Source organism: Choloepus didactylus (assembly GCF_015220235.1).
Source record: "Choloepus didactylus isolate mChoDid1 chromosome 23 unlocalized genomic scaffold, mChoDid1.pri SUPER_23_unloc1, whole genome shotgun sequence".
Taxonomy (NCBI): domain Eukaryota; kingdom Metazoa; phylum Chordata; class Mammalia; order Pilosa; family Megalonychidae; genus Choloepus; species Choloepus didactylus.
The window spans coordinates 2,467,940-2,483,955 of record NW_023637590.1 but is presented as its reverse complement, the minus strand read 5'-3'; the positions used below and the strand labels follow the sequence as shown (position 1 = coordinate 2,483,955).

Sequence of the window (16,016 nt, the reverse complement as noted above, 5' to 3'; positions counted from 1 at the left end):
TGTGGGACAATATGAAGTCACCAGCTTGTGTGTAACTGGAATCCCAAAAGGAGACGAGAGAGAGGGTGGAGGAGGGAAAAAAAATATTTTAAGAAGCACTGGTCTAAAATTTTCCGAATTTGATGAAAAACTTTAATCTTTAAATCTAAGATTCTTAATGCATCCCAAAAGGAAGACGACAGTGTTGACATCCTAACAATGTTCAATCTTCTCTCCCACGAACACAAGATGTCTTTCCGTGTATCTAGATCTTCTTTAATCTCTTTCACAAGTCTTTTGTAGTTTTTAGGGTACAAGTCTTTCACCTCCTTGGTTAAATTCATCTCTGGGGATTTTATTCTTTTAGAGGCTTTTGAAAATGGGATTGTTTCTTTATTTCTCTTTCAGGTTGTTCTTTGTGGGTGCGTAGACACCCAGCTGACTTCCGCGTGTGAGCTTTGCTCACCGTGGGTTTATCAGTTCTGGCAGCGTTCTCGTGGATTCTTAGGGTTTTCTTTATATATGTAGGCTGGTGTCATCTGGAAATAGGGATTTTTTTAACATCTTCCTTTCCGATTTGGATGCCTTTTGTTCATTTCTCTTGCCGACAGCCCTGACCAGTGCTTCCAGGATGGGGCCGGGGTGGGTGGACTAAGCAGGGGTCTGGCCTTGTTCGTCCCCCGGGAGCTTTCAGTCCCTCACTGTGGACCGCGACATTGGCCGTGGGTTTCGTAAATGCCCGTATCCTGCTCAGCAGGTTCCCTTCCTTTCCTCTTTTTTCTGACTGCGTCTGTCATGAAAGGGGGTTGGATTTTGTCAAACGCCTTTTGTTCAGTGAGCACGTATTCCTTCTATAATTACAAAAAAAAATAAAAACAAAACAAACCCCCACCCCCAACTCCTCCGTGCTCCCCGGAGGAGCTCACCGGGGCGTTGTCCCTGCAGTTCATGCGGGAGATGGCCGGGGCCTGGCAGATGACCGTGGAGCAGAAGTTTGGCCTGTTTTCTGCGGAGATCAAGGAAGCAGACCCACTGGCAGCGTCGGAAGCCAGTCAGCCCAAGCCCTGTCCCCCCGAAGTGACCCCTCACTACATCTGGATCGACGTAGGTGCCCAGCCCCCTACTCCCCCCAGGCTCTGCGCCCCCACACTTCACCCAACCTGGGGGCTGCGAGCTGGGGACCTGGTTCTCAGACGGCCTTACTGAAGGAGAGGGGAGTGGCCCCTGCCTCTCTCCCTGCTTCCCCGTGGACCCTGCCCACCCTTCGGCCAGCCCGGGCCGCTCCTCAGCTGGCTGCACTGCGGGGTGTGGGGCCCTGGCCCCAGGGCTGGGCCGGCTGAGGCCTCACGGCTGCGTGTCTCCGTCCTCGCTCAGTTCCTGGTGCAGAGGTTCGAGATCGCCAAGTACTGCAGCTCGGACCAGGTGGAGATCTTCTCCAGCCTGCTGCAGCGCTCCATGTCCCTGAACATCGGCGGGGCCAAGGGGGGCATGAACCGGCACGTGGCGGCCATCGGGCCCCGCTTCAAGTGAGGGGCCCTCCTGGGGGCCAGGGGAGCTGGGGGAGGGTGTCTCAGGTGCTTGTGGAGGGCGGGGGCGAGCCGTGGGTGCCGTGGAAGGACTCGGCAGAAGCACCCCCCGGCTGCACTGCGGTGGGCTGTCGTCCCAGGCGGACGTGCTCCGGGGGTTTAGTAGTTGGACAGTCGCTCCCCGGCTCCCCAGCCACTGCCCCTCCTGCTCTGGGACCCTCACGTGATGGTCCCCGGAACCTGGCTCTGCCACCGCGTCTGTGTGGCCAGCCCTCTGCCGTCCCCACCTCCCCTGAGGCCCTGCTCCCTGCTGGTTCCCATGTCTGTGTGCACTGGCTTCAGGGGCAGCTCTGTGCACGGCCTCTCCGTGTGGATTTCCCACGCAGGGTCCTTGGTTCTCCAGATCCGACAGGCAGGGCTCCCCGTAGGGACCCGGGTGTGTGTGGCCTGGCCCAGCTGCCCTCCCTGGGCAGGGCAGGAAGATGCGGAGAGGCTGGGCTGGGGGTGCTTGGAAGGGGCAGGGCCATGGGCCTGGCACGGCGGGAAAGCTGCAGGGCCGCCCATGGGCTCCCCAGACACGCCTGCCTGATTTTAGTGTAGCCCACAGTGGACGGGCAGCAGGTGGTCCAGGCCCTGGCCGCAGAGAGACTGGGGGCTCCAGCACAGCCATGTGCACAGCCACAGGGAGGCTCGGAGCTGGGCCCCTGGGCCCTGGTGGCCAGATGCTGGAAGGTGCAGGGGCCCGGCTGGGGCGAGGCCCCTCAGCTGCTCCCCTTGGTCTGCTCTCCGGCAGTGCAGGGCCCTGGCCCCAGGCCCTCCCTGTGCCTCGGTGGAGGGGCCCTCAGACCTGCGCCTGCTGCCTGCCTGCCTGCAGCCGACTGGGCCATCCTGGGCCACAGTCCTCAAAGCAGCCGCAGGGTGGGGACACATCTCCCTTTCCGTTTCCTACCTGCCCCTGAGCCGTGTAAAGCACAGTGGAGACGACCCACCTGGGAGCGGCCTCCCTGCCCTGTCGGGGCGCTGGAGGGGCTGCAGGGAGAGGCTGGCCCACTCGTCCCTCTGGAGTCTCCGCGGCCTGTTCCGACACGCGGGACTCTCCGTCTCTGGGCAGTGGGCGCCCACGGACAGCCCCGCCTCCCGCTGTCCCTCTTGCTGCCCGCCCCGAGTTACACACCCACCTTCGTAGCACCCAAAGGGGACCGTCCTCAGGGAGGACTTTGCAGGTTTCTGGCTGAGGCAGACAAACATGCAAATTGTTAATTTACCCCCCAGCAGGAGTGAAGGCTTTATAAAAAAATCTTTTCTGCGATGTTTTGTGTGAAATAACAAGCAGGTGCTCTCAGGTGGTGCCTCAGCCCTGGCACCCCAGAGCCCTGTCCCCAGAGCTGAGGGCTGCGGAGTTTTTCTTGGGGGGCCGCGGTGGTGAGCTCCAGCCCTGACCCAGCCATGGGGGCCTCTCCCAGGCTGCTGACGCTGGGGCTGTCTCTGCTGCACGCCGACGTGGTCCCAAACGCCACGATCCGCAACGTGCTCCGGGAGAAGATCTACTCCACAGCCTTCGACTACTTCAGGTACCGCCTCCCCTCCCCAGCAGGGTTACCCTCGCCCCGCCAGCTCCGGACCCCCGGGAAGTGACTCACGGGGGATGGGGCCGGCGGCTTCCAGCACCTCCCTGTGGGGCAGCCCGAGGCCCCCGGAGCTGGGCCCCTCGGCCCCGGCTGCTTCCCTGCGTGCACTCGGCTAACCCCCCGACGCCGTCGTGCAAAGGTTTCCTTAGCGCAGTTGGTTCAGGAGACTAAGTGCATCCCACGTAGCCTCCCTGTCGACACCGACGACCAGTGCAGGAAGAATGACACCCTCGCTGCCGGGGCACCTGTGGGTGCCGTCACGAGCACCCAGTCAGACGGACGCTGCTCGTTTGCCGAAGCTGCTGGAATGCGATACACCAGAAATGGGTTGGCTTGTACAACAGGTTTAGTCACACACTTACGGTTCTCAGGCCACGAGAGTGTCGCAACTAAGGCATCAGGAGAAGGGTATCTTCTCCGAGGAAAGGCCGGTGGCACCTGGGTTTCCCGTCACCTGGGAAGGCACGTGGCCGGGAGCTGCTCGGCCTCTCCCGGAGTCGGCTTCTGGTTCCCGTGGCTTTCTCCAGCAGCTCTCTGGGCTTCTGTCTCACCTTCTCTCTCAGCTTCTCCTGGGGGACACTCTGGATCACATATCCTAGCTCCTCCCGTAGCTTCTCTAGCTTGTTTCTTCTGGGGCATTTCTGTCTAAGTGTGTGTCACAGCTTCTCTCAGTCCTGTGGGTCCTCCTTGCCCAGGGGCAAGCTCTGGATGACATATTTTAGCTTCTCTCCAAAATGTCTCTTTAAGCCTCTCCAGAGCAACTCTGGGCTTCATCTCTTAGCTCAGCATCTCCAAGCGTCTGGGTCTGTGTCAGCTCTGAGTGGTGTCTCACCCTGAGCTCTCTTAAGGACTCCAGTAAACTAAGATCCGCTGTGAATGTGTGGGTCACACCTCCACGGAAATCTAATCCTTGGGTTCCAACCACAACAGATCTGCCCCCTCAAGAGTGGATTAAAAGAGTGTCGTCTTTTATGGGTGCATAACGGACTCAAACCAGCACAGACACGGCAGCCTTGCGGGGGTGGTGACAATAGGGGTGATGAGAGGCTTTCCCCCCCCCGAGCCCCTGGAGGGGGTTCTTGCCGAGATCAGCTCCGGATTAAGCTTTCACGGTTACGAGACCACCCCGTCCCCCGACCGCCCTGTAGCATGGCCAGCCTCTTGCCCCTGATTCCAGCCACTGAACCGTTCCTTTCGGGGTTTTTAAGCTGCCCCCCAAAGTTCCCTACTCAAGGGGAGAAGAGGCTGCGAGAAGACATCAGCATAATGATCAAGTTCTGGACGGCCATGTTCTCGGACAAGAAGTACCTCACGGCCAGCCAGCTCGTGCCCCCAGGCGAGTGCCCTCGGGTACGGTGGGCGGGCGGCCCTGGGGAGCTGGGCAGAGGAGCAGGGGGCCCTGCCCCAGCCATGACCCCCGGTGCCTGGGGCTGCCTCTCCCCTGGAGCACAGGGTCTGGGCTTGTTGATGGCGCCTGAGCCGAGGCCGAGTGTGATTCCAGAGGCTCTGAGCAGATCCATCCCCCTGGCCACACGGGCTTTCTGTGCAGCTTCTCCCAGAGCTGCCCGGGGCCCCGTGTGCATGGACGGGCTGCGGCACCCTGGAGGGAAAGGCCAGCAGACGCTTGGGTGGCTTGGACGGGGGGCCCCTGGGAGCCCAGTCGGCCTGAGGGGGTGAGGAGGGGACACCTGAGCTGCATCTCAGGATGAACGGGCATCAGCCAGGTGGACAGGCCGGAGCAACTGGGTCGACGGGAGGCAGGACTCAGAGGGTGAGCAGGCGCGGCGTGGCAGCCCTCCCAGGGGAAACAGCCATCGCTAGTTACAAAGCACAGCCCATAGCGCGGACAGCCCGGCTGTCAGGACAGGGCAGGGAAGCTTGGAGAACGGCCACAGTGGCCTCCTGGGCGGCTCCAGTTAGAGCCGGGAGACGGCCCTGCAAAGCCACAGGCCCTCCCGTTGGCCCGGGCAGAAGGACGACACGCTGTGACCAATAGCAACCCCCAGGTAGAAAGAGAAGACTGTATTGTTTTATTCCATTTTAAGGCAATGAAGAATGTAATAAATTTCAGAAGGCTTTCTCGCTAAGCGATTAAAACAAAGAACTCAGGTGGCTGGAAACTCGCCGTGCTGAAGGGTTTATTCCACAGAGCTGTCTCGGCTGTGGTCTGGGCCCTGCGGGCTCGGTGGAAGCCCCCTGAGGGGTCCCGGTGCTCTGGGGGGTTGCTGGCCCCCTCCTGCAGCAGGAGCCGGCTTTGCCCCGTGAGGCTCCCTGAGCCGCCTCCATCCGCGTCACCTGCGTGTCCCCCCACAGATAACCAGGACACGCGGAGCAACTTGGACATAACCGTCGGCTCCCGGCAGCAGGCCACGCAGGGCTGGATCAACACCTATCCGCTGTCCAGCGGCATGTCCACCATCTCCAAGAAGTCGGGTGGGTCGGGGCGTCCGCCTGGGAGAGGGCGCGGGGAGCCTGGCTCCTCTGGATTCCGGGAGCACGGGGGGGACAGGCAGCCTGCGAGGGGCTCACAGGTGCTGCCCCCCCCCAGGGATGTCGAAGAAAACCAACCGCGGCTCCCAGCTGCACAAGTACTACATGAAGCGCCGGACCCTGCTGCTGTCCCTGCTGGTGAGCGCCACGGCGGGGGCCGCACTGCCACACGGCACCCGGGACCCCCCCCACGGCACCCGGGACCCCTCACACACGGCACCCGGGACCCCCCGCACTGCACCCCAGGGCCGGCGCCTGAGCCTGCGCAGCCCGTGGGCACCCCGTCCGCTCCTGCAGGCCACCGAGATCGAGCGCCTCATCACCTGGTACAACCCGCTGTCGGCCCCGGAGCTGGAGCTGGACCAGGCGGGGGAAAGCAGCGTGGCCAACTGGAGGTCCAAGTACATCAGCCTGAGCGAGAAGCAGTGGAAGGACAACGTGAACCTCGCCTGGAGCATCTCCCCTCACCTGGCCGTGCAGCTGCCAGCCAGGTGGGCTCCCGTGGGGGCGCCGGGGCCAGCTGGGGAGCGGGTGGGGGGGTGGGCAATGGCCTGGGGCCAGTCACCAGCCAGGTGGGGCAGGGCACCCTCGGGGCCGTCCCCGCCCAGCACACGCACCCAGCAGCCCTCGGCCTTGAGATCGTGTAGGAGTCCCAGCTGGGACACTGGCAGCACCCAGGGGCCAAGGAAATAGGGGCAAGTTCCGGGCGGCGACCCCATGCAGGGGGAGGGGAAGCACGGGGAGGACGTCCCCCTTCAGTGGCCAGTGACTCGGGAGCAGGGCGCAGCCTGTGGCTCAGTGTCCGAGAGCTCCCCACGGGGACCCTCACAGGGACGGACCCTTAGACAGTCGTAGCTGGAAGGGGCAGCAGGGGCTCCTGGGGGTCTGGCTGGTGCGAATGCTTCCGGACTGCTGGGTGTTCCTGCCAGGCCCAGAATTGCCTGCTCACGGCTCCTTCCTTCTGGTCCCGATTGTGTCCTCTGGAGCAGGCCTGTGGACTGGTTCCACTGCACCATTTACCTCCTGAGCTGCCTCCCCTGGGCTCGAGGGCCCCTGTGACTGAGCTGCCAAGGCGGGCAGGGCGAGGGGGTTCCAGAGAGGAATGGGGAAAAGAGGTGGGGGGTTCCCACAGGCCTAGGAAAGGAGCCGGCCTTTGAAACCTGGGGTGCAGGGTGCCTCCCGTGGGAGGACTTCCGGCCCTGCCCGTCACGGTGGCAGTGGTGGTGTTGTCAACCCTCGCGCTCGGAGTTATTGATGTGGCCACGTAGAACCCTAAGCCTAGAGCCTGGGGCGGCCGTCTGGACCCCTCTCGCCCCCCACCCGCCTGTGTCGCAGGTTCAAGAACACGGAGGCCATCGGGAATGAAGTGACCCGTCTCGTCCGGCTGGACCCGGGAGCTGTGAGCGACATCCCCGAGGCCATCAAGGTAGCGTGGCCGCTCGCCGGGCTGAGGGCTGGACACAGGGCAGACGGGGCGGGGGGATCGGGCAGCCCCCGCGTTGCCCACTTCTAGCGTGAAGCGTTCATTCTGTTTACAATGGAAAACTGACGTACCCTAACCTAACTGCGATCGTGCCATTCTGCGTAACGCGCCAGCAGCGTTTTCCCATCACGCGAGCCCCCGTCCTTGGCTTGACCCCCTCGCGGTGTGGGTGAGGGCCGCCCCCTGTCCCCCCGCCCCGCTGAGCGCCCCTCTGCCCCCCAGTTCCTGGTCACCTGGCACACCATCGACGCCGACGCGCCCGAGCTCAGCCACGTGCTCTGCTGGGCGCCCGCCGACCCGCCCACGGGCCTGTCCTACTTCTCCAGCATGTACCCGCCCCACCCGCTCACCGCCCAGTACGGGGTGAAGGTCCTGCGGTCCTTCCCTCCGGTGAGTCTGGGGTCCTGCCACGGGCCAGGGAGGCCGGAGGACGCCGTGGAACGTGTCCCCTCGCCCGCTCCTGTGCAGCCGTTGGGCAGAGTGGGTTCCACCTTCATTCAGCTGTGTTTAATGGGAATGTGTTTTCCCAACTTTAATTAGGTGTTCAGTTACAGAAAAAAAAGTTTGGCTGAGTTGGGTTCGGGACGTGGTACCACCCGAGCCCACGTGCCCCATTCCGCCCCGGAACGCAGCGTCCCCCATCGTTCTCAGCCCTTTCCCGCGGGGGCACCTGCTTGTCCCCCCGAGCTTTACCCACCAGCCATGCTCCAAGCCTTGGTCACGTTCACTGCTGTCCCCTGGCCCTCCCCAGCGAGGACGGCGTGGGGCTGGGCAAGAGGAGAGCGTTGACGTCCACAGGCAGCATGTCCGTCCGTGTCGGTTTGTTCTGACTTTCTCTGGAGGTCAGGAATTGTCCTCCCTCTTCGGAAGGACCCCAGTTGATTCCGCTCCGTCCCCTGTCCCCCGTCCCTGTGCAGGAGGCCATCCTGTTCTACATTCCACAGATCGTGCAGGCGCTCAGGTACGACAAGGTAAGGCGCCAACACCCGCCGTCCTTCCGTCCTTCTGTCCGCTTCACTCCGATCGCACCTGTGGAGGCCTGGGTGGGTGGCGGTTTCTTTTCATTGCCTTATTAGAGGAAGGCTTTTATGTGCTAATGATTTACGTAATGACATAATTCCTCAGCGTTGTCCAAAGGTAACCAATGGCTTCTTTTTATTAAATGTAATTAGGTGCTCAGGGATTTTAACCTACTTGACATGTAGCAGCACGCTTCAATCACTCTTCTTTTCGATGCCCACATTACCCTATCTCGCAACCTCAGGAGCCTCCGAGAGCCTCCGTGCTTTCCCGAGTGACGGAATATTCTGGGTTCTTCTTGTTCTTTTCCTCCCTCAACCCTGGAGTCCTCTGGTTTGCCAAGGAGCCCGGGCTCATGTCTGTGGGAGGTGGTGGTTGGAGACGTTATCTGGCTGTGAGGAAAGCCCACTGCTGCCCCAGGCTCGTGTTTCTAAGCCTTCCCGGTGGAGAGAGCTGGGTGGAAAAATTACTTAAAAAAAAAAAACACATCATGAGATTACACTAATGTTTCCAATTCAAACCTAGGATGACAGATTTGTTTTTTGTTTTTTTTTTGTTTTTTTTTTCTGCTTTGTTTGATTTTATGTTTGAATCTGTTAACACCAAGTATATGGGTTCCTAACTAAATTAATGTAAATTTTATCCTATTATTTAAGAGTTACAAAGTAACAATACCAATATTTGTTAGTAGCAATGTGATCACTTAAAACTGGTTCACATTTCTTTGCCTTTCTTTTTGTCCTCGATATATTTGTCATCAGAGATGCACAAAAAGATCACTGCATTTCTTTTAAATACAGTTTTATTGAGATATATTCACACACCCCACAATCATCCATGGTATACGATCCACTGTTCTTAGCACCATCATATAGTTGTGCATTCGTCACCAGAATAGATCACTGCATTTTAAAGTTACTTGAAATAACCCTCGCTGAGTGGTTACAATGCCAGTTCAGGGCTCAGCTGCATTGGGTTCTTTTTTTTTTTTTTCGCTTTCCCTTTTAGGGATTTAAAAAAAAATTAAGCCTGAGGGGGGACTACAAATGTCTATACATATTTATCATATTTAAACCCAAAACCAACAGAAATGGTGGAGGGAGGGAGAGAACAGAGGGGCATGTGACAGCAGTGGAAGTTGATCTTTTCCTCCAGATGTACCACGGTTGGTAATTTTGACTCTGGAACTGTGTGTTTTACATCATCATAAAGCAGAGTTACATCTACACAAGTCTAACATTCGTAGTCTGTCTTGAGACCCACTTGCCGGTTACGATCGGGAAACCGAGGGCAGTGAGATGTTTGACGTTTTGCCTGCCTGTGAGCCCACCCACCATCCGCCCAGGTTGACAGCGTCCTGCCGAGGAAAACGTTACCAGATGGGGGCCCAGCCCACTGTGGGGAGGAGTCCACCCTACAAGGACGTGTCTAGGCACCGGATGGAGTTTTCCGGAACCTTTCCATCACATTGGAACAGTGCTAAGCAACCAGCTTGCAAATGAGTTTTTAGCATGCAGCCTACTCGTTTCTCAGACTTGGCAACCAGAAATCAGAGAAAGTTGTGGTTCTAAATCCCAGGGGAAGGACAGAGGGGAAGGCCAAAGCCGGCTCCAGCCGGATCACGGAGCTCACCCCAGGGTCTCCTTCTGCGGGCGGCAGGCTGGGGCGCGGCGTGGCCCCTGCAGAGCTTGCCCACCCTCGGAAGCCACGCGCTGCCCTCTTCCCGGGCTTGGCAAGCGCCGGAGGTCGGCTCCGTCTCGGGGTTAGAGAGCCCCTGGCGGAGAGGGGAGGCCGGGCCGGGTGACGGTGGCTGTCCCCTGCAGATGGGCTACGTGCGCGAGTACATCCTGTGGGCAGCGTCCAAGTCCCAGCTCCTGGCCCACCAGTTTATCTGGAACATGAAAACCAACATCTACCTGGACGAAGAGGGTCACCAGAAGGACCGTGAGTGTCCCCTAGCCCAGGGCCCCTCCCGCGGGCCTCCCCACCTCCGACACCCTCTGGGGCTCCCCAGCGCCCTCACTGCCCACAGGGCGCCCCCCCCCCCCCCGTGAAGCCTCCCCTCGGCACCCCCGGCCCTCCTCCTGGATCCCGTATCCTGCAGCACTCCCGAGCTCATGGGGACCCTGCTCGGGGCCGAGCTGCTGCTCCATCGGGGACGGTGTCCGGGGGCCCCAGGAGCAGGGCCTGGACACGCCTCAGCAGCCTCTTGGTGTGGGCTGTGGTAGAAACTCAAACCCCATAAACCCACTGGGTGTTCCGGCAAATCACACATCTGTATGAAAAAGCAGTGGTTTCACGTTCCTGCAAATCCCTTCACCGCCCAGCTGAACAGGAGACGGCCCCAGGCGCGACTGCCCGTCTGCTGCTGCGTTTCGCCTGCTGCCGGACGTTGTTCCGGTGGCTCAAACCAGGGAGACCCAGCTTTACCCCGAGGCGGAGGTGGAAGCAGGAGGAGCATTGTTTATATTTCAGTTTTTACTGCGGTAACACATGTACGACAACATTTCCCGTTGTGACCCCTTTCAAGTGAGGAAGGAGCACTGAGTCGACTATCCGGTCACTGTTCTCTCACCAAGCTCCACGAGCGTCCCGAGGGTCACACCAGCGCGCTGTGCACCCTCCGTCCCCTAAAACCCACTGGCCGGCTCTGCCCGCGTGTCTGCTGGCGCCAGGCGCCAGCCGATGGCAAAGGGCCAGCACTCAGGAGGGTCTTCCGGAAGTTGACACGTTCCATCCTGCAGATCGGAAATCACGTTTGCTGACGCCCGCCCCCCAGTCTTTACGGAACGGTGTTGAGGTGTTGGGAAGCCGTCAAGCTCACAGTGGCACATAAAATTTGCCCAGAAAATTTTAGTTGCTTTCCTTTAAGTGGCAGGCTCACTTTGTTCATTTTCAAGAAAATGTCTGCAAGATACCTAAATCTGAACAACCTGACTTTGCTTGTCTGTTGTTCTCTCGAGTACAAATAACGTTGCTTGGAAGAAGAGAGCAGTAAGCTTGTGACGCACACATGCACAGGGTTTTCCTGGGACGGCCCGTAGATCAGGCTGCGCCTTCCCACTTCTCCACGCGGGATATTACAGACAGGCCCGCGGGGGCGAGCCCTTGCATTGCTTCCAGATCGTTCATCAGAGCCGGCTTTTCTTTTTAACCTTGACCATGAGCCGTGAGGAAGGGGCACCTTTGGCAGACTCTTCCCTGGCTCGAGCCGCAGACCTTCTGTCCCCCACTGCTCTCATCCTTGGGCCGAGTGCCAGCAGCAAACAGGCTCCAGCCCCAGAGTCCACTGCAGGGGTCTCAGGGACCCCGGGTGTCCACTGCCTGTCTGGGTGTTGGGGGGCCCTGGACGAAGCGTCTGGGGAGGACGAGCCGGCTGGGAGGGGCCTGGGGCACAGCCAGGACTCACCCCCGTGTCTCTGCCAGCCGACATCGGCGACCTCCTGGAGCAGCTGGTGGAGGAGATCACGAGCTCCTTGTCGGGTCCAGCCAAGGACTTCTACCAGCGGGAATTCGACTTCTTCAACAAGATCACCAACGTGTCGGCCATCATCAAGTAAGCGGCAGGGGGCAGCGGTCGTCTCGGGGTCCTGGTGTCTAGGGAGCAGTGCTGGGCACGGCCGAGCCCCCCGCAGGAAGCAGCTCTGTCTGCTCTTCGTTCCTCTGCAGAGCCCGGCCCCGGGCCTGACACCTTCCCCGGGCTCCGCGCTGTCCTTCTGGGTGGCAGGGCCTGCGTTCTTCCCGTTGGCTGGACGCCTCAGCCCCCGGAAGCCTGGCCTCTCCCGCCCCAGTCACCGTTGGTCCATCCCGTGTCTCCCGAGGCCCCTGGACAGGGTGGCACGTGGGGCGGGTGCTGCTGGCGGCTCATGGCCCACGTGGGTGAAGGGCTGGGGGGGTCCTCCACGGGGCACGTCCTGTCCTGCCAGCGGAGACCCCACCCATGGATGCAGACGTCAGGGGGCCTGGCCAGGGTCACTCAGTGGACAACAGCCAGCGTCTGAGCCAGAGTGGCCTCGTCCCCCCCAGCTGTACCCCCACAGGCCTCTGCTGCTCCTGGGCGGGGGACACGGGCATCCCCCGTGCGGTGGGGGCCGGCAGCCAGGGAGCTCCGCCTTGGCCCTAGGGGCTGGTGGTCTCCATGAGGGAGACAGGCAGCAGCTCTCCAGGGCCTGGTCACGGGGTGCAGACGGGACCCTGAGCAGGTGCCTCGTTTCTCAGGCCCTACCCCAAAGGGGACGAGAGGAAGAAGGCCTGCCTGTCCGCTCTGTCAGAAGTGAAGGTCCAGCCTGGTGAGCAGGGAGGTGCAGGGGTGGTGGGGGGACTGTGGCCGGCTGCCTCTCTCCCGGGCCCTGGGGGGCCACTGCCTGTTCCAGCCCCCACCCCAGGCCCCGGCACTGCTCCTCGCAGCCTTATCTTCCCCGCCGCCTCCTGTCTTGCTGAGGGCCGAGCCCCTGCCCTTGGCAGCTGTCATTTTAGCAGAGGGTTCCTGGACCCCAGGGTCACGGGAGCGGAGCAGGTCATGGGAGGGGGCGGCTGGGGCCGGGAGGACATCTCCCACACGCCGGGATCTGAGGCCCCTGTGGCGGCGTCTGCTGCTTTTCAAGAGATGGTGGCATCCCAAGTTCACTGCTGAGTTCACCGTGCAGCTCTTTGTTTTTAACCGTTGGCACCAACTTGGCTTTTCAAAGCCTGTGTGGACTCTCCCGGGCCAGCCTCAGCCTAGCTCCTCAGTTTCACCTCCCCGGACTGGGGCCCCTTCACCAGCTCACCTCCCATGTGAGCCGGACACACACGTGGGGCCCCACTTGACACCACCGAGACTGGGTGCGAGGCCAGGAGGGTGAGGGGCGCATCCGAACGTAGGGGAAGGCCCGGTGGGGACAAGCAGAGGCTGGGGGCGACTGGGGCGTCTGCCTGGGCCCTGACCCCCTCCTCCTGGGGGTTGCCATTGAGCACCCCGTGGGGACCCCCACTCTGCTCCTGGGGTCCCTCCTGCTGCAGGGCCTCCCTCGGAGCCCGGCCCCTGCTGTGGCTGCTGGTAGCTGAGCCCCCCGGGGAGCCTGCCTGGAGCCAGTGACGGGACTTCCCTGGAGATCAGTGGCCCGTTTCTCGTTTCTCTCTCACTTGAGACATTTACTGACCCCCCTGAGAAACGAGAGCTTGTCGGTGGGATGAGCCCAGGGGCTGAGGGAGGTTCAGGGCAAGTGGAGGAGGAAGAGGCTCCCATGTCCTCTCGCTGAGGAAGTCGGGGTCCCAGGGAAGTGGCTTTGTTTGTAAAGTGGGGGCTCCAGTGTCCTCCTCGGAGAAGCCTCCTCCTGGGAGGTTGTTGGCTCACGTCACAGCTCCGGGAGGGGAGGGGGCACTGCTGCCGGGGGTCTGCGGGTAACGTGGCCTCGTGACCCCTCTGCCCACACCAGGCTGCTACCTGCCCAGCAACCCCGAAGCCATCGTCCTGGACATCGACTACAAGTCCGGGACCCCGATGCAGAGGTGAGGCTGCAGCCTGCCCCGCAGCGGCCGTGGGGGTCTCGGGCTCCGCGTCTCACCCGCCACGTCCTCTTCCCTTTTCCTCCCTGCAGTGCCGCGAAGGCACCGTACCTGGCCAAGTTTAAGGTCAAGCGATGTGGCGTCAGTGAACTCGAGAAGGAGGGTCAGTGAGGAGCTTCTGCTTTGGTTTGGATCTGTTGTCCCTGCCTGTGGCAGCTCCCCACAGGACGGTGTCCGTCCGTCCGTCCGAGAGGGCCCACTCACACCAGGGGGCCGCCCCGTGGCTGACGGCCGGGACTCGGGGGGCGCAGGGCCCTCGGCTCACGGCGCCTCCACCCCCAGGCCTGCGGTGCCGCCCGGACTCGGCCGAGCAGGGCACCGTGCAGGAGGCCGACGGCCAGAGGATCTCCTGGCAGGCGGCCATCTTCAAAGTGGGCGATGACTGCCGGCAGGTACCGCCCGGGCGCCGTGGGGTGGGGCGGAGCTTTCCGGAAGACCCAGGCCCGGCCCTGGACGGGTGCCCCAGCCTGTCCCTCTCCCCGGCCCAGGACATGCTGGCCCTGCAGATCATCGACCTCTTCAAGAACATCTTCCAGCTCGTCGGCCTGGACCTCTTCGTGTTCCCCTACAGGGTGGTGGCCACGGCCCCCGGGGTAAGCCCCCCGCGCCCGGCAGGCCCCCGTGGGTGGGACCCGGGCCGGGCGGCCCCGCAGGCTCAGCGCGCCCTCCCGCAGTGTGGGGTGATCGAGTGCATCCCCGACTGCACGTCGCGCGACCAGCTGGGCCGCCAGACGGACTTCGGCATGTACGACTACTTCACGCGCCAGTACGGGGACGAGTCCTCTCTGGCCTTCCAGCAGGTGCGGGTCCTCGGGGCCCGGGGAGGGGGGCAGGGTCCGCGGCCCCCCGCGGCTGAGCCCCCCGTCCGCTCCCGTGCAGGCCCGCTACAACTTCATCCGGAGCATGGCCGCCTACAGCCTGCTGCTGTTCCTGCTGCAGGTCAAGGACCGGCACAACGGCAACATCATGCTGGACCGGCGGGGCCACATCATCCACATCGGTGGGTGGGGCCACGAGGAGCCCCCCGTCCCCGGGCTGGGGGCAGCTTCCGGTCCCTTCCATCCCGCAGAGCAGGCGCCCCTCCCCCTGCACCCCCACATCTGCCAGCCGCGTGCTCCCCTCACGCGTGGCTCTGTGGCGTCTCGCAGACTTCGGCTTCATGTTCGAGAGCTCGCCTGGCGGCAACCTGGGCTGGGAGCCAGACATCAAGCTAACAGACGAGATGGTGATGATCATGGGGGGCAAGATGGAGGCCACGCCCTTCAAGTGGTTCATGGAGATGTGTGTCCGTGGCTACCTGGCCGTCAGGTGGGCCCTGGTTCGGCATGGACCCCGCCTGTCCCAGGGGCTGGACGGCCCCAGGGCAGCTTGAAGGGAGCGAGGGTCAGGGAGCATGAGCTGCCGGGGGCCGGCTGGGACCCCCCCCACTGTCCTGCTTCTGCATCTGGCTCCATCCCACCCACTCTGCAGAGCTTGGGGATCCCCCATTCCTCTGTGGTCAGGAGCCAAGGCCGTGCAGAGACACTGTCCCCGTCCTGGGGTCACTGAGTGTCGTTTGGCCAAGTCCCAGGAGGGGACACCAACCCGGGGTCTCCCGTGCCCCGGGGCCCTGCAGGAGGACGGGGCTGGGTGGGGTGCAGGGGGGGGTCTGAGGGCACCACACGGGGCTGGTGGCAGCCTCAGGCTGCAGCCCCCAGGGCAGGGCCCCCGCCTCCCACTCAGGCCGCCCCGTCTCCCCAGGCCCTACATGGACGCGGTCGTCTCGCTCGTCACCCTCATGCTGGACACCGGCCTGCCCTGCTTCCGAGGCCAGACCATCAAGCTCCTCAAGTAGGTCCCGGCAGGCCTGGCTGCGGGGCGGCCACGAGGCCCGGCTGACCCTCCCGCACGCCCGGCTGACCCGTCCCCCTCCCCACCCCCAGGAACAGGTTCAGCCCCAACATGACGGAGCGGGAGGCCGCCAACTTCATCATGAAGGTCATTCAGAGCTGCTTCCTCAGCAACAGGTGAGGGCACAGCCAGGGCTGGGACGGCGGTCACCGGGGGGCCTGTGGGTGGGGGCTCAGCGCAGGGAAGGGGCCGTGCCTGACGCCCCCCGCGCCCCCTCAGGAGCCGGACCTACGACATGATCCAGTACTACCAGAACGACATCCCCTACTGAGCCCACCGAGGACGGGGCCCAGGCCAGGCAGGAGGGTGCCTGTGAGCTCGGCCCCTGACCCCGGGGGTGTGGACGACCCCGAGGACCCCCTGCACTGGCCACATTCCCTGTGTGTCTTGTTCCCTAGGTACATGAAGTGTTTGTGTCTGTGTTTAAAAAGAAAACAGATGTATATTGTACTC

At 62.1% G+C, this 16,016-nt stretch overlaps 1 protein-coding gene across 3 annotated transcripts in view; it reads left to right on the top strand.

The window, feature by feature from the left end:
* Window positions 1-15,972, top strand: part of PI4KA (phosphatidylinositol 4-kinase alpha) — a 106,452-nt gene extending 90,480 nt beyond the window's left edge. Inside the window, exons 33-55 of one of the 3 annotated variants that reach the window (XM_037823487.1) lie at window positions 925-1,083; window positions 1,354-1,505; window positions 2,969-3,076; window positions 4,342-4,469; window positions 5,447-5,566; window positions 5,682-5,761; window positions 5,870-6,114; window positions 6,959-7,049; window positions 7,329-7,496; window positions 8,024-8,077; window positions 9,950-10,070; window positions 11,553-11,682; window positions 12,345-12,415; window positions 13,544-13,616; window positions 13,706-13,776; window positions 13,956-14,065; window positions 14,162-14,266; window positions 14,348-14,473; window positions 14,613-14,673; window positions 14,822-14,981; window positions 15,414-15,503; window positions 15,596-15,679; window positions 15,783-15,972. In XM_037823487.1, coding sequence (XP_037679415.1) covers window positions 925-1,083; window positions 1,354-1,505; window positions 2,969-3,076; window positions 4,342-4,469; window positions 5,447-5,566; window positions 5,682-5,761; window positions 5,870-6,114; window positions 6,959-7,049; window positions 7,329-7,496; window positions 8,024-8,077; window positions 9,950-10,070; window positions 11,553-11,682; window positions 12,345-12,415; window positions 13,544-13,616; window positions 13,706-13,776; window positions 13,956-14,065; window positions 14,162-14,266; window positions 14,348-14,473; window positions 14,613-14,673; window positions 14,822-14,981; window positions 15,414-15,503; window positions 15,596-15,679; window positions 15,783-15,834 — 2,559 coding nt within the window. In that variant the 3' untranslated portion in view covers window positions 15,835-15,972. Of the gene's footprint in view, window positions 1-924; window positions 1,084-1,353; window positions 1,506-2,968; window positions 3,077-4,341; window positions 4,470-5,446; window positions 5,567-5,681; window positions 5,762-5,869; window positions 6,115-6,958; window positions 7,050-7,328; window positions 7,497-8,023; window positions 8,078-9,949; window positions 10,071-11,552; window positions 11,683-12,344; window positions 12,416-13,543; window positions 13,617-13,705; window positions 13,777-13,955; window positions 14,066-14,161; window positions 14,267-14,347; window positions 14,474-14,552; window positions 14,674-14,821; window positions 14,982-15,413; window positions 15,504-15,595; window positions 15,680-15,782 lie in introns of all 3 variants that reach the window. The other 2 variants (XM_037823485.1, XM_037823486.1) reach the window with 2 other exon arrangements.
* Window positions 15,973-16,016: the final 44 nt, after the last annotated feature.